Source organism: Lissotriton vulgaris, chromosome 7 (assembly GCF_964263255.1).
Source record: "Lissotriton vulgaris chromosome 7, aLisVul1.2, whole genome shotgun sequence".
In the NCBI taxonomy this organism is placed as follows: Eukaryota; Metazoa; Chordata; class Amphibia; order Caudata; family Salamandridae; genus Lissotriton; species Lissotriton vulgaris.
Genome location: NC_141695.1, coordinates 483,326,996 through 483,350,562, shown reverse-complemented (window position 1 = coordinate 483,350,562; position 23,567 = coordinate 483,326,996). Strand labels below are relative to the sequence as shown.

The window sequence follows — 23,567 nt, the reverse complement described above, 5'->3', positions numbered from 1 at the left end:
GACTACTTAGTGGTGCCTTAGATTAATATTTAATAGTAGGATTTCCTTCCTGACTGGTCTGCCTGCAGCTTTAAAAACTGTAGTAGTCAGGCAACACATGTAGGCTTGGAGCCACATTTTCCTTGTCACCGTTTTAAAATGAAGAATAGCTGCATCAGTCCACAGGGATAATTTCACCCTCTATGTCATTAGTGTGTTTTCGTACACCATATACTGTAGCCTTACTGGAATATGCTAATCGAGGATTAGTCAATTTCAACTTGATTTTAGAGGTCAAAGCACATGCACTGGTGACTGGAGTGCAATACTTCAGTGTGAAGAGTTACAAAAACAAAAGCATCAGAAAATAAAGATGACCACTCAGAAAGAGGCATTCTTTACTGCTGAATATATTTGTAAGTATGCATGTATGTATGTATGTATGTATAAGGCATTTCTATAGTACGAACCTAGCCAAAAAGCAGTTTAGTGCTGTACAATGTCAAAGACAAATATAAACTCAACAAGAACAGAGGAAGCTGGGCTGGGGACTATTAATACATTGTATTGTAGTTTTCTTGAAATGTTGTAAACATGACAGATTGTCCACATTTAGTTTCAGTTCAATTGGAAGCCACAAATTGTAAGGGATACGGAAAGAGGGCATAGGACCACACTTCTAAAGTGGAGGTACTGAAAAGCAAACAAATGGAGGTAAAACAAATCAATGGGTTTTCTATACTAGTATTTTTACTCCTTTGATTTTTTACTTTGGTATGGTGGCACTATGGGGAAGTTAGTCTTCATTTATTCTTCATCACATGTGTCGGCGTCATGCCTTATTTCAGCAATGTTATCAAGTGCATATTAAGTTCAATATTGTAGACTACTTTACAAGTGGCATGCATACTGATATAATCAACAACAAACAGCCTTAGTTATATCTCTGTGCTACATTTGAGGCAATTTCACTTTAGGACACAACTGTCCAACCCGTATAACATATGCCAGAAAAGAAAAGAATCACCAAGTAAAATTCCTATTCAAATTACATGATTGCTAATTTGTTCAGCCTGATTTTTAGGCCCACCTTTAAAACTGTTAGTTGTTTGACTGCTAAATCGGTACGCTTTTCATTCTGATACCGGATCAAATTTAGCATGTAGCGTAAGCCGACGCAACTCTTAATGGAATGGATTTATAGAGCGCATGGCTACCCGGGGGCGTCCCAGCGCTGCAGATTTAGCCAAAGAACAACTGAAATTAGGGGACGAGCCTAGTTTTCAGGAGCTTGCGGAATTTTAAATAGTTAGTTTCCTTCCGGATGTTAAGCAGGAGGGAGATCCAAAGCATGGGGGGAGTTTATGAAAAAAAGCTGTCCTCCCGATCACGCCTTCTTTATTCTAGGAGTGTTGGCTAAATGGAGAGAGTCGGAGCAAAGCTTTCTGTAGGGTTTGTAGGGGTTCACCGGAGTCCGAAGAATAGAGGGACCCTTGTCCTGAAGGATTTTGTGTGTGATACAGAGGGATTTGAAATAAACACTCTCCGGAATTCGGAGCCAGTGAAGGGTGTTTAAGGCAGGTTTGGCTGAACAACTGTTTTTTGTGCCTGTCAGAAGTCTGGCTGCTGAATTCTGGACAAGTTGCAGTTTGGAAATGACCTTTTTGGGTGCTCCAAGGTATAGGGCATTCCCGTAATCTAATCAAGAGAGAATAAGGCCCTGTATAAGGAATTTTCTTGAGTGAGTTGGTAGTAGGGGGATAATTTTGCGTATCATTCGTAGCAGGCCGAAACAGACTCCTGCGGTTTTTCTGGATTGGGTTTAAAAGGTGAGGTCACGGTCAAGCCAGATCCCCAGGCTCTTTATTTCTTGTTTTGGGGAGGGTGCTGGTCCAATGCAGGTCGGCCACATAAGCTTGGGGATGAGATTGGATTTACTACCCATTACCAGGTGTTTGGTTTTCTCACCATTCAATTTGTGCTGGGAGGCAGCCATCTAGCTAAAGATATCTTTAAAACATGAGGACAGGTTTTCTGGGGAATGATTTGACTGGTTCAGTGAGATGACGAGTTGGGTGTCGTCCACATACGTGATCAGTTTAATTCCAAAGGGGCAACTATTTCCACCAGGGGGGACATGTACACATTAAAGAGGGTAGGGCTCAGGGACAAGCCCTGAGGTACCGCACATTGGAGAGGGATAGCTCTTGAGCGGATGTTGCCTTCCGCTACCTGGAAGGTTCTATTTTCCAGGAATGACTTCAGCCAGGATAGAGCCGACCCTGTGACTCGTATTCTACTAAGCCGGTGACCCAGAATACGGTGGTTCACTGTATCGAAGGCTGCACTTAAGTCCAGGAGGATCACTGCAGCTGAAACTCCAGAGTTAATGATCATTCTTGCTTCCTCTACCACTGCCATTAGTGCGGTGTCAGTGCCCTGGCCTGGGCGAAAGCCTTTCTTAGAACAGTGTAAGAGTCCAACGGACTCAAGGTAGGCTGAGAGTTGTAGGTTAACAAACTTTTCTGCCACCTTACTGATTCCTGGTAGTAAAGAGATTGGTCGGTAGTTGCCCATCTCGGAGGGATCGAGGTGTGTTTTTTTTAACAGTGCCTTTACTATTGCTTTTATCCAAATGGGCGGTACAATGCCCTGTTCTAGGGAGGCGTTGATAAGGTTGGAAATGGGAGGGGTGATGATAGAAGCCACTGTCTTCAAGATGTTGAAAGGTGCCGGGTTTCGAGGCAAGCCGCTTTTGATATATTCAAGGATTGGGAAGAGTGACTCCACAGTGCTGGGGGAGAATGAGGATAGGCCAAGGGCGTTATTCTGGGGTTCTAAGGGGTGAGACTCAGCATAGTCAATTTTTGGGATTGATTTTAGAATATTTTGAATTTTAGTTGCGAAAAATTCAGCTAGTTCGTTACAGCGATGCCCAGAGGGGTCAGGGGCTGAGGGTGGGTCGGGGGTTCTCAAGAGTTCTTTAGCAAGGCGGAATGTTACCCTGGAGGGGCTGGCGGCGGATGTATTTTTTTTCTTCAAAATGGCAAAGGAATTACATCTCTCGAATAAAGCAGTTTATGGAGCCTTTCTACCATGTCGTTTTCTAGTAGTTTATCATAGAATGTAGCGTACAGGCAAGAGGGTAATCTATTAGAACTCTGTACATTTTCAAACGCTAATTTGTTTGTACCAAGAATATAGCATACTCTTCTTCTCTGAATTCAGTGGGCCACCATTTTAGCTTTTTTCAAATTAAATTCACCTTCAATGTATTATATTTGCAGTTTCATAAATTAAGTGGGTGACCTCTCACATATCTGAAAATATTACATGCTAGTAACTTATATTTTCAATAACTTACAGGCAGCACGAAAGGGAACTCCTATTTTTCCTTGAATAGTATTTACCAGAACAATTTGTCCAGTTCTTCTTGAAATCATATCGGGAAGAATGGCTGAAAAACAGAATTAGTGCGAAAAGATAAATCTTTAGTTACTGTATCTGCCCTTTGAAAATCATTGAACACATGATATATTAAATATAATTTTGTAACTTTAACCTCTGTGAATGTTTTTTCATGTATTAACAAAGGACATCAAAAAATTCATGAAGCGAGAGTTTTTATGTAAAGTATATATACAATAAAAGGATTAACACAGCTTGAAGATGCATGCTAATGTAAAGGAATGTAACTTGCATTACAAATATCGTTTATACGGAAATGTTTGGTCATTGCAAACATATTTTACCACTGTAATCTGAATGCAGACTGCTGGAGGTTGTAATGCGTGACAACCATGTTTGTTGCATTTTGTTGAGGTGGTGATGTGTTGTTCTGTTGTTAGTGTTGTCGTGTTTTTGGGCTGTGTTATATAATTGTGTTCCTGTCATGTCGTACTTTGGGTGTTATGTTCTATTCTCCTTATACTGTTTTGTTATTTTGTATCTTGTTGTTTTTAGGTTGTGTTTTTATGCAGCTTTGTGTTATGTTATTGTTTTTATGCTCTGTGGCTTTCTGTCGAGATGTCAATAAATGCTGCTACATTTCTTATTAAACTTAAAGTTCAATTGACAAACAGTAATTTTACCACTGTGCAAGGTCCTCATTTTTAGTGACCTGGTGGGGTAATAATTATGTATAGGCCGGATAAACTGATGCCTCGGAATTAGTATTTATAAAGTGCAATAAATGCTTGCTATCCCAGGTTTTTGCCATCCAGATTGGGAATAACATTTGCTTTTTTCTGTGCCACCCTAAATCTGCATGTACCAGTGTTTACTGGGCATTTTCATCTGTGAAAAACAGCAAGTTTGACATGCTGTAAGTTGCCTGCACAAATTTGAGGGGGATGTAGCAATTACTTCTAAACTCATTTGTGAGAAAGTGCCTCTTTCTGACTGGTATTGCTGGCTTTTAAATTCTGCAGAGAAAACAAGGAGTGTGCAGTTCCTGTGAAGGGATCTAACATATAGATTCATCAAAGTCCCCTTTTGCGAGCCTGTATTAGCGATTATTAAGGAATCGCTATTACAGACTCGCAAAACGGGATGCATGTAGAAATCACAATATTTTTTGCGATTTCTACTGCTTCCTTATTTGCGATTCGCAAATAGCTAATCGCAAATAAGGATGCGATTTCCCATTCATTCCTAAAGGCCCATAGAAATGAATGGGGAGTCAACCCTTATTTGCGATTAGCAATTAGCGAATCGCAAATAAGGATGCGATTACAAGGGTGCCAGGGTGTCCAAAGGACACCCTGTAGCACCCCTGAAATGGAAATGTACACTGATGTTGCGCGCACACATGTCCAAAGGACATGTGTGCGTGTAAAATGCAACTTAGATAAATCCACTAATGTGCAATTCTTCTAAGTTTTCGCTTTTTACCACGTAGTTAGACTACGCGGTAAAAAACGGCCCCGGATTGCGAGTTCGCAATTTTAAAATGGTTCATGCATTGCATAAAAGGAATCGCAAATTGCGATTCCTTAAATTCAATCGCAATTTAAGATCTCCCAATTATTTGCCAATTCTTAAATTGCAAGTGCACGAATCATTGATGAATCCCAAATGCATTTTTTGCGGGCGCAAACGGCCGTTTTTTGCAATTCGCACCGTTTCTGCTCGCAAAAATGTATGATGAATCTACCTGTTAGTCTCCTAGTGTGGTGAATCCAGGGGAGTCCAGGGGTGTCCTCCTAATAGGAGCAAGGGCCCTCACACACCATGAAAGGTGTCATGCTTCATCATCGGACAGCTCCATGTTGGGCCGGCGCGGCAGTGCCCAGGGTGCCTATCAAGGGGGCTCTTTGCCGGAGTTCTTTTCTTTTTTGCCAAAGTGAGAAATTAGGTTAGGATGTGGTTTGTAGGTGTTAGTAGAATGAGAAGAGGGTGCGTTAAAAATTACTAATGGGATCCAAAAACTATTTTAATTGTCGGGTACTTTTGTCATAGGTAAAAACATGGGTTTGAGCTTCTGATAGATATAATGGTCTGTCTTGACTCTAATTAGATTTTCTTGGAAAACGGTGTGCACCGGGCATAGTGCTAAAGATACACCAAGTAGCGCTTACACCATAGAACTGGATTCTATTCACATAGCAAAAGACTTCATATTTTATAAAAATATAGATTTTTTAAATCATTTTCTTATTTTCCTTTTCTATTATTATCACATGATAGATTGATTCATATTTTTCACGATAAATTATTACTTATTTTATAAAAAACATATGTGCATATATATAACAATTTTACCAGAAACCTGTTTATATCTCTATCTTTCCCTATCTATTCAGAAACCACAGATAATAAGTTAGTATGTTTTAGCCTAAGGAACATGAGTGTCTTCAGTTATAACATAATTTTCTAGGTGGAAATAGTACAAATATCGTGCTGTATTGACTAATTAGAATCAGTCAAGGGTCGATAGGTTTCATGCCTATTACTGTCCACAGGGTTCATGGCATTTCATCAGGACCAATGCAACTTTATCTACCCAAACAGGGATGACCTAGTGAAATATGTGCAAACCATGCCCTGTTTACCTTACATAGATATGCAGTGTTTCTCCTGGGTACAGACCCAAAATTAGTAAAGCGTATGGCCCCAATCGGACCGGTCAGGGGGGACGCTATTGTGCGTGCTGACAGTCAGTAGTTGGTGCGCTGTTCGGGTCTCCGACTCACCCCTTGCTCTGCAGATCTGAAAAAATGTAAATTCTGCACACATGGACACTGCAGTACAGTCCCGGTGTAAGGGCTTTGACCCATAAGACATAGTAATAGTGGATAAACCCCACAGGGATTATTTAACTTGCCAGTATACAATCGCATATGGTGCAGGAAATATACACATGGCATGAAAGTAATATATCACCAGCGCTGCAGCACATAATGTAAAATCAACTAAGCTGACATGTTTAACACTTACTGCTGCAGCTTTTAAACCAGCAGGGAGGCCAGACAAAGTAACAATTTTTTAACATAAAGTAACCCTACTTTTAAATATTACGTACATCACTAATACGTAGACCTTCTAGCCCACAAGGTAGTGTGTCTAGTATTTAAAAGTGGAGTAAGAGAGCATTTTAGGTTGGTATATTCCTACAGTGACAAAACCAGGCCCAAGTTATCTCTAGGCTGGACTATGATAATATCCTCTACCTGGGGGCAGCGAAAGCAATTTTCAAGCAGCTCTAGATTGCACAAAATGCTGCTGCATATCTTCTGCTTCACCACCCCAAACTCACCTCTACAGTATGTATGCTACACTCTGCACTGGTTGCCTATTGAACTACATGTGCAATTTAAGGCTCTATACTACATGCATAAACGCCTCCTGTTAGAAATGGGGTTTCTGGTTGGCTAGGGTATGCATATAAACCAGACAGAACCAACCACTTTAGTCAGAGGCTATGTGAAAAGGGTTTGCGCACCATACGAACACCAATAACACAATGATCAAACCACAAAAGAGACTCCACACAGAATTATAGAAAATTATATAGTATACTGTACATAAAACATAGATCAAAACAACATGAATCATAAGTATTGTGCATATGAAACAAGTACTGAAAGATACTTGTCCTGCAAAAAAAGTCAAAATGATACACTTTATGAAGTGTAGTAATTGGATTAGAAACATAAATTCGTAGATCACCAGCGACTATCATAAGTATAATAAATCACCATGTTTCATGCCAAATGCCTAAATCCTCAAAGGCACCATAAACAAATAAAGCAAGATCTCTGGGCACATGATACAAGTATTGCGACCTTACTCATTAGTCTGGTACTACCAGAATCAAAAATATATGCACTATTAAAGTGTAAGACATGAAATGTAGCAGTAATACAAATGATTCCCAGAAGGCAAAGACAGACATAGGCCACCTGTTCTCCTAGTACTAGAGATGTAGTTAACTTCTGAATCTAAAAAAATAAGCATACTTAGGCATGAACTATTGGCCGCAGCAACTCCTGCGTGCCTACTATGTGTGATAAACTACTGTCAGCAAATTCCCACCTTGGTCTGTGGTCCTCGCACATGGGGCCAGTCCACTGCTACAAGCGCGGGTACCCGCGTCACGGTCTCCTTTCCTGGGGTCACGGCAGCATTGCTCTTGAGCATGCAGTGCAGCAGCCTCCCATGCCATGTGGCTCATGCACCAGGGTCCAAACTGAAGGGCTCATGCAGCAGGACTCACACTAAAGTGCTCCATCAATCAATCAATCAGGGTTTGTAAAGCACGGCTACTCACATGTGAGGGTCTCAAGGGGCCGTGGGGGTGGGACAAATTAGACTAAGTGCTGAGTTCATCTGAAGAGCCAGGTCTTGAGGTCCTTCCTGAATTGTGTCAGTGACGGTGATTTCCTGAGGTGAATGGGCATAGTGTTCCATATCTTGGAGGCCAGGTAGGAGAAGGCCATTCCTTCCGTTCTGGTCTTGCGGATTTGTGGAACAGTATCCAGGGAAAGCTGGGTGGAGCAGAGGTGTCTGTTGGGTATGTGGATTGTGAGGCGCTGATTCAGGTATGCGGGTCAGGTGTTGGGAAGGGTCATGTATGTGTGGGTGAGGAGTTTGAAGCTTATTCTTCTGTTGACTGGGAGCTAGTAGAGGTCCTGAAGGGGTTGAGTGACAGGGGATTCTGAGGATTAGTCTTGCTGCGGTGTTCTGGAGATTCTGGGGTCTTTGGAGGAGTTGCTGGGTGAAGCCAGCGTAGAGTGTGTTGCCGTAGTCGAGTGTGCTGCTGATGAGGGCATGGGATACTGTCTTCCTGGATTCAGTGGGGATCCATCTGAAGATCTTTCAAAGCAGGCGGAGTATGATAAAACAGGCCAAGGACGCAGTGTTTATCTGGCAGTCCATTGTGAGTAATGTAAGTAAGATGCCGAGGTTTTGTGCGTGGTTCGTGGGTGTATGTGACTTCCTAGAGCAGAGGGCCACCAGGAGTCATTCCAAGTGGAGGGGGAGGCTCCCAGGAATGCACTTCTGTCTTGTCTGAGTTGAGCTTCAGGCAACTGTCTTTCATTCAGTTGGCGACGACTTTCATTCATTTGTGGAAGTTGTTCATGGTGGCAGTGGGTTATTTAGTGAGGTAGAGGATCAGCTGGGTGTTGTTGATGATGTTCAGCCTGTGGGACCTGACGATGGCTGCTAGGGAGGGCCATATAGACATTGAAGAAGGTGGGGCTGAGGGAGAAGCCCTGGGGTACCCTGCAGCTGTTTTCTGTCAGAGGTGTGGTGGGAGTCTAACTCTTTGTGTTCTGCCGATGAGGTAGGAGCGGATCCAATTGAATGCCTTGTCTCGGATACCAACGTTGTGGAGTCTTGTGGCTAGGGTGCGGTGGTAGACAGTGCCGAAGGCCGCCGAGAGGTCCAGTAGGACGAGGGCCGTGGTTTTGGCCTGGTCGAGGCGGGAGCTGCGAGGAGGGCGGTCTCAGTGCTATGATTGCTTCGGAATACTGATTGAGAGTGAGAGATGTTCAGGACGTGATTAGTTTTGATAAAGTCGACGTGCTAAACATTGATGGCTTTTTCAATTACTTTGGCTGGGAGAGGGAGCAGGAAGATAGGCCTGAAGTTCTTAAGGTCCGTCGGGTCCGCAGAGGGTTTCTTCAGAAAGGGGTTGATCTCTGCGTGTTTCCAGTCATCAGGTAAGGTTTCAGTCTCCAGGGAGCAGTTGATGGTTCGGCATAGCTCAGGTGCGATGGGCGAGGCGGCCCTGTGGAAGATGCGGTGTGGCGAGGGGTCTTAAGGTGCTCCAGAGTACATGCTTTTCATGGTCTTTATTGTGTTGTCCGTGGTGAGTGGGGACCAGCTGTGCAAAATCATTCCAGGGGGATCAGCGTCAGTTGTGGTGGTTGCTGGCCCTGTGGGGTGGTCTTGGGTGTTGAAGTTGTCATAGATAGTCTTGATCTTGTGGTAGAATAAGTGAGGAGTCTGTTGCACAGGCATTGGGAGGGTGGGATGTCTTTGGCCTACCTGATGGGTTTGGCAAACTCCTTGATGATGCTGTAGAGTTCTTTGCTATTGTGTGCGTTGTTGGTGATTCTGTCTTGGATGGTCTTCTTCCTTGTGGTTTTGATGAGGGGGTGGTGAACAGTGGTGGCTGCTTTGAAGGCGAAGTGGGCTTCGGTGGTTGTTCCTCCATGTCTTCTAGAACCGTCTGCAGGTGTATCTGGACTCTTGAAGCGAGAGAAATGTGCAATGCTAGATCTGCATTTAAAAAAAATAAAGGGCCATATGCATCAAACTTTGTAATTGTGATTCCTAAATTGCCATTTTGAAGAAATCGCAATTTATAAATCGCATTTGCTTATGCATGTAGGAATCACAAAAAAAAATGTGATTTCTACACATTCCTTAATTAGCACTCGCAAATTGAGAATCACAATTAAGGAATTGCTTCCCATTTATTCCTACGGGCCTAGTTGCCCATAGGAATAAATGGGAATTGTATGCTCAATTTGCGAGTACCAAATAGGTACTCTCAAATTGCGCATGCAATTTCAAGGGTGAAAGGATGCCAAAAGCACACCCTGATGGACCCCTGAAATTGCCATGTTACCACATGTTGCAAACACACATGCCCCAAGTGCAAAAGCCACAGTTGATGGACAGAATGCAGAACAATGTCATACATTCACCCCAGTACAGAGATCTGGGACTAAGTCCATCGTTTATTTGCACTCCACACCACCCCAGTTCAGACATGGCCATATGCAAATCAGTCTGACCCTGTGCCTCATGGGAACAGTCCAGCCCGAACTGCCAAGCCATGCCTTCCCTGGACCGGAAACAAGCTTCCGAGGACGGGTTTCTGGCATTCCAGTCGTCTTCAGCCCCGCTTGCTTGAATCCAGTGGTGTGGAGTGCATGGGACTCATGTCTGAGCATACCCATCCCACTCGGGGTGACAAATGCAACAAGCATTGGAAATGCAATAGGTCTCGCATTATAAAAGTAGGAGCTATTGGTCTTGCAAATGATTTTTTTTGTGCTGATTTTTGAAATAGCTAAATGGATAGCTTTGTCATTCACAACGCCAATAGTTTTAACTTTTGTGAATGTGACACCTATCGCATTTGGAATGCAACATGTTTTGTATTTACGTGACTTTGATGGTAGCGCTTGTTGTTATGCCACATCTCTAGAGAGCAGTAGAGTGCAGCAGGGGAGAGAAGCACAGCCCTGCAAGCTGAGCGTCCTCCCATCGCACACCCATCTGTGGCTTGAGTGGTGTGAGTGTGAGGGTGAGGGGTGTGAGGGTGAGGGGTGTGAGGGGGGTGAGGGTGAGGGGTGTGAGGGTGAGGGGGTGTGAGGGTGATGGGGTGTGAGTGTGTGTGATGGTGATGGTGAGTGAGGGGATGTGAGGCTGAGTGTGTGTGACGGTGTGAGGGTGAGGGTGTGTGAGGGTGAGTTAGGGAGTGTGAGGGTGTGTGAGTGGGTGAGTCTGAGAGTTAGGGGGTGTGAGGGTGACTGAGGGTGAATGAGGGTGAGGGATGAAGGTAAGGGTGTGTGAGGGAGAGGGGCGTTGATGGTGAGAGGTTGCAAGGCTGAGGGTGGGTGAGTGTGTGTGAGGGTGTGTGAGGTGTAGTGAGTGTGAGATTGTTGTGAGGGGTGTGAGGGTGTGAGGGGAGATAGAGGGTGAGGGTGTGTGAGTGTGTGTGAGGGTGAGGGTGAGTGAGGGTGTGTGAGGCTGAGGGTGTGTGATGTTGTGTGAGGGTGAGTGAGGTTGAGAGAGGGTGTGTTAGACTGAGGGTGTGTGACGGTGAGTGAGTGTGAGTGAGGGTGAGTGAGGGGGTGTGAGGGTGTGAGTGTGTGACGGTGTGTGAGGGTGAGGGTGTGTGAGTGTGAGTGAGGGAGTCGGAGGGTGTGTGAGTGGGTGAGGGTTAGAGTTAGGGTGTGTGAGGGTGTGAGGGTGACTGAGGGTGTGTGAGGGTGAGGGTATGAGGATAAGGGTGTGTGAGGGTGAGGGGTGTTGATGGTGAGAGGGTGCGAGGGTGAGGGTGGTGAGTGTGTGTGAGGGTGTGTTAGGTTGAGGGTGTGAGGTGTAGTGAGTGTGAGAGGGTTGTGAGGGGTGTGAGGGTGTGAGGGGATCGAGGGTGTGTGAGGGGGTGTGAGGGTGAGGGGGTGTGAGTGTGTGTGAGGGTGAGTGAGGGGGTTTGAGGCTGAGTGCGTGTGATGGTGTGTGAGGGTGAGGGTGAGTGAGGGGGTGTGAGGTTGTGGGTGTGTGACGGTGTGTGAGGGTGATGTTGTGTGAGAGTGATTGAGGGTGTGTGAAGGTGTGTGAGAGTTAGGGGGTGTGAGGGTGAGGGTATGAGGCTGTGTATGTTTATAAGTAATTTAAACGTGTCTTTTTTTTAATATGTGTTGTATTAAATAAAATGTGATAGAGCTTCCCTTTTGAATTGTCCTGCCTTATGTGTATGTTTTTATGTAATTAAACTGTGTGTGTGTTTTAATATGTGTAGTGTTATGTGTGTGTTTTGTGTCTGTGGACTCCTGTATTAAATGTATTAATTTTAAAATGGCCGACGCAATGCGTCACCTTGACGCTACTTACGTCAGCGTTCTAGTTTTTTTTGTGTTGTCACTGTTTACTTTTGATTGACGTTTATTTGTAGCCAATCGGAGCGCTACGTTTTTGACGTAGCGTTCCGATTTGCTTACGTCGACGTTGGAATTCCCCAGAAGAACGAGAATCGTGGTGCGCGGAAGGCGTGTGCTTGTTCGTGTGCTGGTGCTGCGTCGTTTGACAGGTAAGATTTAATTTCTAAGTTATTTTGTATCTAATGTAATGTAGTATCTACAGTATGTATAAATTAATTAATGTTTATGAGTGTATTTATATAAATAGTGACATTTTTTGTTAGCAATTGTACTATTTATTATTTATTTATTTAAAGAAAATTTAAATCATTTTTTAACGTTGATATGTAATGTATATGTTAGCGACAACTCTAATTTCATTTTTTTGTAGCTGTTGTTTGTTATTTGACGTACATGAACTTTTTTTTGAACTTCTAAGGGCTATTTCGTTTCGAGTATGTTTATGTATGCGGTTTACTTTCTTTTTTTTTTTGAATACTTAAATGCATTGTTTAGATTTCTTTTGTTACTTTGAGTGGAATACTTTGTTGTAGTTTTGGAAGAATTGCAATTAGGCTGTGAAGTCTCGTGCTTTTGTGATTACGCACTTTGTTTGTGTTTTTGATTTTTTCTGGCATTGTTTAATGGTTTATTTTCCCTTACTTTAGTAAGTGTTTTATGTTGTGAATTTGTTTCCTTTAGCTCGCTTTGTCCACTTTTAAATTGTTGTACTATTTGCTCTGTATTCAGATGTTTGCCTATTTTGTGTGCATTTATGATCTTTGTGAAAGAAATGTTTTATTTTACAATCCCTTTCTTCATTTTTGTGTATTAATTGCTGCACTGTCCTTGCGCTGCATTTAGTTTTAATTTTTGAATAGCTACAAGTGTGTAATCCGATTTTTACGTATTAAAATAAATGTTGCCTAACGTTATTTATGTGTGGAGTTGGAGGGTGGAGTTGTAGTTGGAGGGTAGAGTTGTAGGGTGGTATTGTAGTTATAGGGTGTAGTTGGAGGGTGGACTTGGACGGTGTGAGTGTGAGGGTGAGTGGATGTGAGTGTTTGGGGGTTTGAGGGTGTGTGATGGTGTGTGAGAGTGATTGAGGGTGACTGTTTTAGTATGAGTGAGGGTGTGAGTGTTGTGATTGTGTGTGTGAGGATGAGGAGGTGAGGGTAAATGTTGCCTAACGCTATTTATGTGTGGAGTTGGAGGGTGGAGTTGTAGTTGGAGGGTAGAGTTGTAGTGTGGTATAGTAGTTTTAGGGTGTAGTTGGAGGGTGGACTTGGACGGTGTGAGTGTGAGGGTGAGTGGATGTGAGTGTCTGGGGGTTTGAGGTTGTGAGTGAGGCTGAGCGTGTGTTGGTGAGTGATGGTGTGTGAGGGTATGAGTGTGATTGAGGGTGTGAGGTTGTGAGAGTGTGAGGGTGTGATGTAGGGTGAGGATGAGTGAGGGTGTGTGAGGCTGAGGGTGAGGGTGGGTGAGGGTGTGAGTGGTTGTGATGATGCCTATAAGTGATCATTTTTTCTCCATGAATATTGTACACTTCAAATGTATTAATGTTGTGAAGCGTTGTTTTAGAAGCTAATCAAGACCTATGTAATGTTGATTGATGCTGTTGTTAACGCTGAATAAAAAAACAAACACATCAGTAACATTTTTTATATAATGCATGTAAAAAGTTATCATTTTTTTGTAAGGTACACATCAATTCGCACTGCGAAAGCTTGGCTTGCATTAACATAGATGCCCAGTGATTTTGTCTGTGTTTGCTCAATAGAGACAATGTTTACCTCCTTTTAAATTTCCGACTACAGATGCGCATTATTTGTGGCAAAGTATAAGTATGAAGCCACCTTTAAAAATTGTATTGTTTTTGTTGTGTAGTTTGAGTGGAATACTTTATTGTACTTATGGAAGAATTGCAATTAGGATGTGAGGTCTCGTGCTCTTGTGATTACGCACTTCCTTTGTTTTGTGTATTCTTTCCACCATTGTTTAATGGTTTATTTATTTCCCCTTACTTTAGTAACTGCTTTATGTTGTGAATTTGTGTCCTTTAGATGTCTTTGTCCCCTTTTAAATTGGTGTATTACTCGCTGTGTATTCAGATGTTTCCCTATTTTCTTTGGATTTATTTATTTTCGTAAAAAATGTTATATTTAACAATCCTTTTCTGCGTTTTTATGTATTAATGGGCGCACTGTCCTCGCGATGCATTAAGTTTTCATTTTTGAATACCTACAAGTGTGTAATCCAATGTTTTGTTATTGAATTAAATGTTGCCTAATGCTATTTACGTTTGGAGTTAGAGGGTGGATTAGTTGTTGGAGGGTGGATTAGTAGTTGGAGGGTGGAGTAGTAGTTGTAGGGTGGAGTTGTAGGGTGGTGTTGTAGGGTGGAGTTGGAGGGTGGACTTGGATGGTGTGAGTGTGAGGGTGAGTGGATGTGAGGGTCAGGGGGTATGAGGGTGTGTGATGGTGTGTAAGGGCGAGTGAGGATGACTGTGTGAGTATGAGTGAGGGTGTGAGGGTTGTGAGGGTGAGGGGGTGAGGGTGTCTGAAGATGAGGGGGTGAGGGTAATGGGGTGTGAGTGTGTGTGATGCTAGGTGTGGGTGAGTGAGGTTAGTGAGGGTGAGTGTTGTGAGGGTGTGAGTGTGTGAAGGTGAGTCAGGGTGTGCGAGTTTTAAGGTTGAGTGTGTGACTGTGGGTGAGGGTGGGTGAGGGTGTGTGAGGGGGTGTGAGGGTGAGGGGGTGATGTTGAGTGATGGTGTGTGAGGGTGAGTGGGTGAGGGGGTGAGGGTGAGTGAGGGTGTGTGAGGGTGAGGGTGTTGAGGGTGAGGGTGTGTTGGTGAGTGATGGTGTGTGAGGGTGTGAGGGAGTTTGAGGATGAGTGAGGGTGTGTGAGGCTGAGGGTGAGGGTGGGTGAGGGTGTGAGTGGGTGTGAGTGAGAGTTGTTGTGATGATGGCTATAAGTGTTTATTTTTTCTCCGTGAGTATTGTACACTTCAAATGTATTAATGTTGTAAAGCGTTGTTTCTGAAGCTAAGAGACCTATGTAATGTTGATTGATGCTGTTGTTAGCCCTGAATCCAAAAACAAAGACATCAGTAATTTTTTTTTATATTTCATTTTGGAGGGTGGTGTTGTAGGGTGGATTTGGAGGGTGGACTTGGACGGTGTGAGTGTGAGGGTGAGTGGATGTGAGGGTCAGGGGGTGTGATGGTATGTGAGGGTGAGTGAGGGTGATGGTGTGAGTATGAGTGATGTTGTCAGGGTGGACTTGGACGGTGTGAGGGTGATTGAATGTGAGGTTCAGGGGGTGTGAGGGTGTGTGATGGTGTGTGAGGGTGAGTGAGGGTGACGGTGTGAGTATGAGTGTGGGTGTGAGGGTGATGGGGTGAGGGTGTGTGAAGATGAGGGAGGTGTGGGTGAGGGAAGGTGAGAGTTTGAGGGTGAGTGAGGGTGAGTGTTGTGAGGGTGTGAAGGTGAGTGAGGGTGTGCGAGTTTGAAGGTTGAGTGTGTGACTGTGGGTGAGGGTGAGGGTGTGTGAGGGTGAGGGGGTGTGAGGGGTGGGAGGGTGAGGGCGTGTTGTTGAGTGATGGTGTGTGATGGTGAGTGGGTGAGGGTGATTGAGTGTGTGTGAGGGTGAGGGTGTTGAGGTTGTGGGTGAGGGTGTGTTGGTGAGTGATGGTGTGTGAGGGAGGGTGAGGATGAGTGAGGGTGTGTGAGGCTGAGGGTGAGGGTGGGTGAGGGTGTAAGTGGGTGTGAGTGTGAGTTGTGATGCGCAGTCATATTGGAGGGTGGAGTTGGAGGGTGGAGTTAGACGGTGTGATTGTGAGTGGATGTGAGGGTCACGGGGTGTGAGGGTGTGTGATGGTGTGTGAGGGTGAGTGAGGGTGACGGTGCGAGTATGAGTGAGTGTGTGAGGGTTGTGAGGGTGGAGTTGGACGGTGTGAGTGTGAGGGTGAGTGGATGTGAGGGTCAGGGGGTGTGAGGGTGTGTGATGGTGTGTGAGGGTGAGTGAGGGTGACGGTGTGAGTAAGAGTGAGGGTGTGAGGGTTGTGAGGGTGAAGGGGTGAGGGTGTGTGAGGGCGAAGGGGTGAGGGTGTGTGAACATGAGGGGGTGAGGCTAATGGGGAGTGGACTTGGACGGTGTAAGTGTGAGTGGATGTGAGGGTCAGGGGATGTGTGGGTGTGTGATGGTGTGTGAGGGTGAGTGAGCGTGACGGAGTGAGTATGAGTGAGGGTGTGAGGGTTGTGAGGGTGAAGGGGTGAGGGTGTGTGAGGGTGAAGGGGTGAGGGTGTGTGAACATGAGGGGGTGAGGCTAATGGGGTGTGAGAGTGTGACAGGTGTGGGTGAGTGAAGGTGAGAGTTTGAGGGTGAGTGAGGGTGAGTGTTGTGAGGGTGTGATGGTGTGAAGGTGATTTAGGGTGTGCGAGTTTGAAGGTTGAGTGTGTGACTGAGGGTGAGGGGGTGTGAGGGGGTGTGAGGGTGAGGGGGTGATGTTGAGTGATGGTGTGAGGGTGATTGAGGGTGTGTGAGGGTGTTGAGTGTGTGAAGGCGTCTGGGGAGGGGGAGGAGAAATGGGAGCCTGGCTGTGTGCGTGGAGAGAGAGGGGAGTTGCTTGAACCTGGTGAACAGATGGCGAAGGCTGGCGAATTGAGTTGTGCATGCTCGCTTGGAGTCGTTGATTTTTTCAAGTTGCAGCCCGTACCTTTCTGCTGCTACTCCGTTTGTATCGAGTGCCGAAGCTGCATAGTTAAGACCAGGGCGAGAGAGGGGAGGTGCTGGCGGCTGGGGAGGGGGAGGGGAAATGCGAGCCTGGCTGTGTGCAGGGAGAGAGAGGGGAGGTGCTGGCGTCTGGGGAGGGGGAGGAGAAATGCGAGCCTGACTGTGTCCGGGGAGAGAGAGGAGCGCAGACAAGGTTTAAGGGTTTAAGATGAGACACAGCCGTGAAACTGCAGGGAGAGAGAGGGGAGGTGCTGGCGGCTGTGGAGGGGGAGGAGAAATGCGAGCCTGGCTGTGTGCAGGAAGAGAGAGGTGAGGTGCTGGAGAGGGGAGGTGCTGGCGTCTGGGGAGGGGTAGGAGAATTGCGAGCCTGGCTGTGTCCGGGGAGAGAGAGGGGGGGTGCTGGCGGCTGGGGGCTGGGGAACAGATGTCGAAGGCTGCCGAATTTTGTTTAAAAAATAGTCTGTTTCAGTGTGTAAAAAATGAGTTGTGCAGGTTTAAGGGTTTAAGACGAGACACAGCCGTGAAACTGCAGGGAGAGAGAGGGGAGGAGCAGGTGGCTGGGGAGGGGGAGGAGAAATGCCAGCCTGACTGTGGAGAAATGCGAGCCTGGCTGTGTGCTGGGAGAGAGAGGGGAGGTGCTGGCGGCTGGCGGCTGGGGAGGGGGAGGAGAAATGCAAGCCTGGCTGTGTGCGGGGAGAGAGAGGGGAGGTGCTGGCGGCTGGGGGTGGGGATTGCCATGGGAGGGAGCCTTGTCGCTTTCATGTGCACGCGCTTTTAATGTCAATGCGCTTGCGCATTGAGCTTCAATTTGACGGGCACTGCAAGGAATCGCCATGGAATCGCAAGTTGGTTAAGCCCCCATAGTCTTGCAAGCTCAATGCGCATGCGCATTGACAGGCGAGACCTAAAAACCTCAGTTGATGGACAGAATGCAGAACAATGTCTTACATTCACCCCAGTAAAGAGATCTGGGCCTAAGTCCATCGTTTTTTTGCACTCCACCCCACACAGATCTCTGTACTCGGGTGAATGTATGACATTGTTCTGCATTCGGTCCATCAACTGTTGTTTTTGCATTTGTCACCCCGAGTGGGATGGGTATGCTCAGACGTGAGTCCCATGCTCGCCACACCACTGGAGTCAAGCTATCCTGGCTGAAGATGGCTGATAGCCAGAAACCGGTCCTAGGATGTTTGATTCCGGTCCAGGAAAGACATGGCTTGGCAGTTCGGGCTGGATAGTTCCCATGAGGCACAGGGTCAAGGCTGATTTGCATATGGCCATTTCTGAACTGGGGTGGTGTGAAGTGTAAAAAAACTATGGATTTAGGCCCAGATCTCTGTACTGGGGGTAATGTATGACATTGTTCTGCATTCTGCCCATCAACTGTTGTTTTTGCATTTGTCACCCCGAGTGGGATGGGTATGCTCAGACGTGAGTCCCATGCTCGCCACACCACTGGAGTCAAGCTATCCTGGCTGAAGACGGCTGATAGCCAGAAACCGGTCCTAGGATGTTTGATTCCGGTCCAGGAAAGACATGGCTTGGCAGTTCGGGCTGGATTGTTCCCATGAGGCACAGGGTCAAGGCTGATTTGCATATGGCCATTTCTGAACTGGGGTGGTGTGAAGTGTAAAAAAACGATGGATTTAGGCCCAGATCTCTGTACTGGGGTTAATGTATGACATTGTTCTGCATTCTGTCCATCAACTGTTGTTTTTGCATTTGTCACCCCGAGTGGGATGGGTATGCTCAGCCGTGAGTCCCATGCTCTCCACACCACTGGAGTCAAGCTATCCTGGCTGAATACGGCTGATAGCCAGAAATCGGTCCTAGGATGCCTGATTCCGGTCCAGGAAAGACATGGCTTGGCAGTTCGGGCTGGACTGTTCCCATGAGGCACAGGGTCAAGGCTGATTTGCATATGGCCATGTTTGAACTGGGGTGGTGTGAAGTGTAAAAAAACTATGGATTTAGGCCCAGATCTGTGTACTGGGGTGAATGTATGACATTGTTCTGCATTCTGTCCATCAACTGTTGTTTTTGCATTTGTCAACACATGCCCCAAGGGCATGTATGTGTGCAACATGGAACTTTGAAAAATGCACTGTTGTGCATTTTTCAAAGTTCTCACAAATTACCATCAACTTTGAATTGATGGGAATTTGCGTTTCTTAACTGCAAAATCGCAATTTGTTTTGTGTTAATGCATTCTATTTAGGGAATCGCAATTTGTGATTCCCTAAATGTAATTGGAATTTAAGTAATCAGAAATTTTGCGATTACTTAAATTGCAATTTTTGCATTTGGAATGATGCATCCCAAATGCAAAAATACCGGTCGCAAAGGGGCAGATTCGGCGAATCTGTCCCTTTGCGACCGTTTTTTGGAATGATGCATGTGGCCCAAAACCTTGTATTTGCACGTACTAACAAAAACTTGAACAGGGGGCCTTCTCTATAACACTGTCTGCTAGGCTGCCACTCACTGTTATGTTATGACCCTGATGGTTCACAGTTCGCTGCTTTTCCTAAACTTGCAAGTTGCTTCCCTGGTGGGTGGGCCCAAAGTCCAGAGAGTAAGTGCCGGGCTGACAACCTTCCAGCCCTGAGGTCTGTGTGGTCATCAGCTCAGCAATCAGCTAGCATCAACCACATTCTCCACATCCTGATGACGTGGTGGTAATGTTAGCCGCCGGCATTTCAGACGCAAGCCCTGTAGCGCTAAGCCTCCACATCAATCAGGGAGTGGAGAGCATTATCACGTTACCCTTTCTTAACTCGTCACAGGGTTGGGTGGGACTTACCCTGTGATGAGGTGTGAAAGGGTGGTGTAAGGCACACTGCGCGGACTCGAGTTGAGGTGTGTGTGACTGCTTCCTGCCAGTATTAATCCTGACTCCGTTGTAGCACTGGCAAGCGTGTGTCTGTTCAGACACTTGATTTATTTACTGCCAGACCAGTGCCAGGCCAGCTAAGGTGGTGACAGTGCCAGTGAGGGAGCAAGGTCAGTTAGACCGAGACGATGAGGACATATATATCAATTCCTTCGTTTACATAAATAATTGGCTTGGGATGCCCGAGACGCAGAATCATTTATTGCATGCTGCACGAGAGGAGTTAAAATGGAAGGCCAGGAACAAGGAGTATTAACGCAGTCGAGGCGAGCGTACAAAATTGCCAGTATGGCCCATCTGCCTCTTTGAATGAACTGTTGGGAATGTGTTTATGGGCAGTGGGTGAGTCTGAACCAGCTGATATTAACTATAAATTGTACAGGCTCAGGTTGCCTTCTGAGAGGACTTTACTGTGCACAGAAGACGGTATGGGTACACATCACATATAAAGCGATACTCTCAAAAACGCCTGAATATTTGTCACATATTCTGCTTCAGCACAAAGTGAAATTATATCTTTGTCAATGGTGTTTTTTCACTCCTGTAAAGTTATTGATAATCCTGCATGAGAATGGAAATTGGTAATTCCCCCACACTGTGCTAATGTTACTCTGTTGTAAAGCACCCTGCCACGCTGTGCTACGTTCCTACATGCGTTACATCAATAACAATAAAGAAATTACAGCAAATGAAGTTGGGCCTGTAGATTGTATTGCATGGTCTCCTTTACACCCCATATTAGAAAACTGCATACCTGCAGATTCGCCATGTTTCTTGTTGCTGTGGTAAATAGTAAATACCCTGATGAGGCACTTCGTAGTGTGAAGTTTACACCAAGATTTCACATATGAGTTCGGGCAAGAGAAAGCTGCTTAAAGTCAGTATACGTGCTTGTAGCACATGTGGTATGTGGGTGTGAGGTATTTGTCATGTGTGTCAGATGCATGAGTATGTGGATTGTGAGGTGGAATGTGTTATCCAGAGTGTTGCGAATGTGCGAGTACTATGCCACTTGTGAGCTAGGCAGCTGGTTAAGAGGGGGTTGAATGGTACTGTTGTACCATATCAAATTATTTGCTTGTAGCAAGCTGTGAAATGCTAAAATTGTTTTTAGCACCATTCTAATGTGTAATGGAGTAGCGTGCACAGCTTTCAAAGCAGATGTTTCATGAGGCTGCAGCTTAAATGGCTGGTAGCGCCTAATGCATGCACAATGTGCATGCAGTATTTCTGAGACTCTTTCAGATGAACACTGACACGCACACACACTTGTGTACTAGTATCAGTACACCTATAAGGTTAATGTATATACACATGTGCATTAATGGATGTGTGTGTCATGTGTATATATGTGCATGCATGCATAGCCAACACACTTATGCACAAATTAGTGTTTTTCCTTTTCTGTCTCTGTGTTTGGTGTTTAGGTTTTTTAGCATAAACTCAAATGTTTCTGTTTACATATGGGATTTTCTGTATGTGAGCATGTATTATAATATAGTGTTTATCTACTCAGTGCTTTACATCGCCATTGTTTCACCACAGAGAGATGAGGGGGATGGGGACAAATACAAAGTGATGGGAAAGAGATAGAGATGGAAATGAGGGGCTTGGAGCAAAGAAGGCAAAAAATGCAGTCCCAATGAGGAAGGAGCCTTGAATATGTTGTAGCCTTCCACCAAAGAACTCATACAGTAGAGGGCAGAGCAGAAGTGAACCATGAGCAGCTTGTTTTTGGGCATCTGTCTATCAGGTAGGAAGTGGGTAGCAAGGGATGTATTTGTAAGAGAAAGCAAGAGAGGGCAGAAGAGGGAAAGAGGTACGTGAAGGGGGTAGTGGCACACTTTTCAAGAGATACTAGTGCAGACCAGGAAGATCTTCTGGGAGTCATGACATTTCTTACTCTTCGCTCTCCTGGTTGTCTATGCAGTCACACCTTTAATGCAACCTCGCTCTACAAGATACATTTATCTGTTTCCAAAGCTAAAAGGGAGTAGGAGCAGAGAGATATTTGAGGATTCCTCATTTCAAGAGGTGCTAATTGAGGACGTTAGGAGGAGTTTCATCCCACAAGAAGCTGGAGGCTTGGCCATGCACCTCGCCGGTAGGTTGTCTAGCTGGTTGCTTTGATGAAGCACCTGTACTTTGAGCCTGGCCAGGGATGTAACTCACATTTGGAAGAAGGAAGTCAGGCTTGCCTTCCAAGCCAGGCCTATGGAAGCTATGCTTTTTGTTCTTTTATTTTAAAAAAATGGTGTGGAAAATGCATCTGGTGTGTTAAATAGATTTGCAAAGGCAATAGCGACCAATTCCTTCTCCCCCTAGATATATGCAGTGCAACCTGATCCCACCAAACAAGCCCAGCCTCACCACTCACAAACCTCACCAGCCACCACCAGCTTGCTTTCTTGATTGTTGTTTGCCAGTGATTTTCTTGAGGGGATCAAGGGTGTCAGCGCAGTTTGCGATCCATTGGTAGAGGTTGCATGCTGTGGTGTCGAAACCTGAGGACATTGGTGATGATGTTTCATTGAGGAAGGTGGTGAGTTGATCTTCTGTGACTCTGTTCCAGCTTCTGCGGTGTGAACAGTGGGGGTGCTGGTGTATGGTGGTTTTGTTGAAAGAGAAGTGAATGCAGTGGTGGTCATCCAGAGGAGTACTGTGGTGTGGCTCTAGGAGATGCTGTTTCCTGCAGCGAAGCCGAGTGTGTGTCCTGCTATGTGCATGGGAGAGGTGACTAGCTGTTTAAGTCCTATGTTGGTGATGTTCTCAAGGAGGGAGAAGGGGTTAGGATTGTTTTGGTTGTCCAGGTGGAAGTTGAGGTCTCCGAGTAGGATGTAGTTGGTGGATGCAAGGGCCTGAGGTGCTATGAGGCCAATGATAGCATCGGCGAAAGAGACGTGGAGACCATGTGGTCTATAGACAAGGGTGTTGCGGGGTGGATTTCGGGTTGGTCTGGATCTTGAAGTGGAGGTGTTCCATGTTGGTCATTGGTTCACCTGAAGGGGTAGTCAAGCAGAGGGAGCTTTTGTGGACAATGGTGATGCCTCCCTCAGGCCTGATGGGACAGTCCTTGAGAATGATCTTGTAGCCATCAGGATGGTGGTTGCAATGACTGGTGTTGAGCTGCAGCTCATCCAGGTTTTCATCAGGAAGGTGATAATGAGCGAGGCAGTGTTGAGGAGGTCCCAGATCTCACTGGGCATGTTTGTGGTGTGATCATACGTGGAGGAGGATGAACTTGAGAGGCTTGGGTTTGGTGAGGGACGGTAGGTTGGGTAAGGGAGCCGGGGTATTGAGGTGGGTGAAGGTGAAGTGGCAGTGAAGGCAGGAGAGTGACCCGTTGTTGTTGGTCAGTGTCAGTGTTGAGAGCTGGCAGTTGGTGTTGCATACAGGGATGAGATTGTGGAGGATTCTGACATCTTAGCACTGGCAGTAGGAGGACCAGGGTCCTTGGCACTTGGCATGGTCGGGTCTAGGACAAGCGCAGATGGGCTTGCCTTTGGTGGTTGGAGGAGGAGGAGTGGTGGGGGTCAGCAGTGGAGGAAAATGGGAAAGCGCTGGTGGGCAAGAAAAAGAGGCAACAAGAAATGTAGGAAAGTAGGTTCTGCTTCTACGGTTACTCCCACTTTTTGCCTGGTGCTACAATGTAGTTGACTTGTCTGACTGTGATCCTGCTAATCAAGACCCCAGTCTACCTGCTTTCTCCCTAAATTATTATGTTCAGTACTTCGCTACACCCCAGATTGGATACTGGAGTTATGTTATGTTAATTAAATTTATATTGCGCGCAGATACTCAAAAGTGTCCCGGCGGGTCACCAAGGGGGGCCATAGTCGGGTATTATGCAAAA

General features: G+C 45.7%; 1 protein-coding gene across 1 annotated transcript in view; it reads right to left on the bottom strand.

Annotated features, from left to right (window-relative positions):
* The window catches only part of DHRS7C (dehydrogenase/reductase 7C), a 293,773-nt gene that overhangs the window by 76,943 nt on the left and 193,263 nt on the right, over nucleotides 1-23,567 (bottom strand). The window contains exon 5 of the mRNA XM_086930545.1: nucleotides 3,344-3,436. Within this exon, the coding sequence (XP_086786671.1) occupies nucleotides 3,344-3,436 (93 nt within the window). The remainder of the gene's footprint in view (nucleotides 1-3,343; nucleotides 3,437-23,567) is intronic.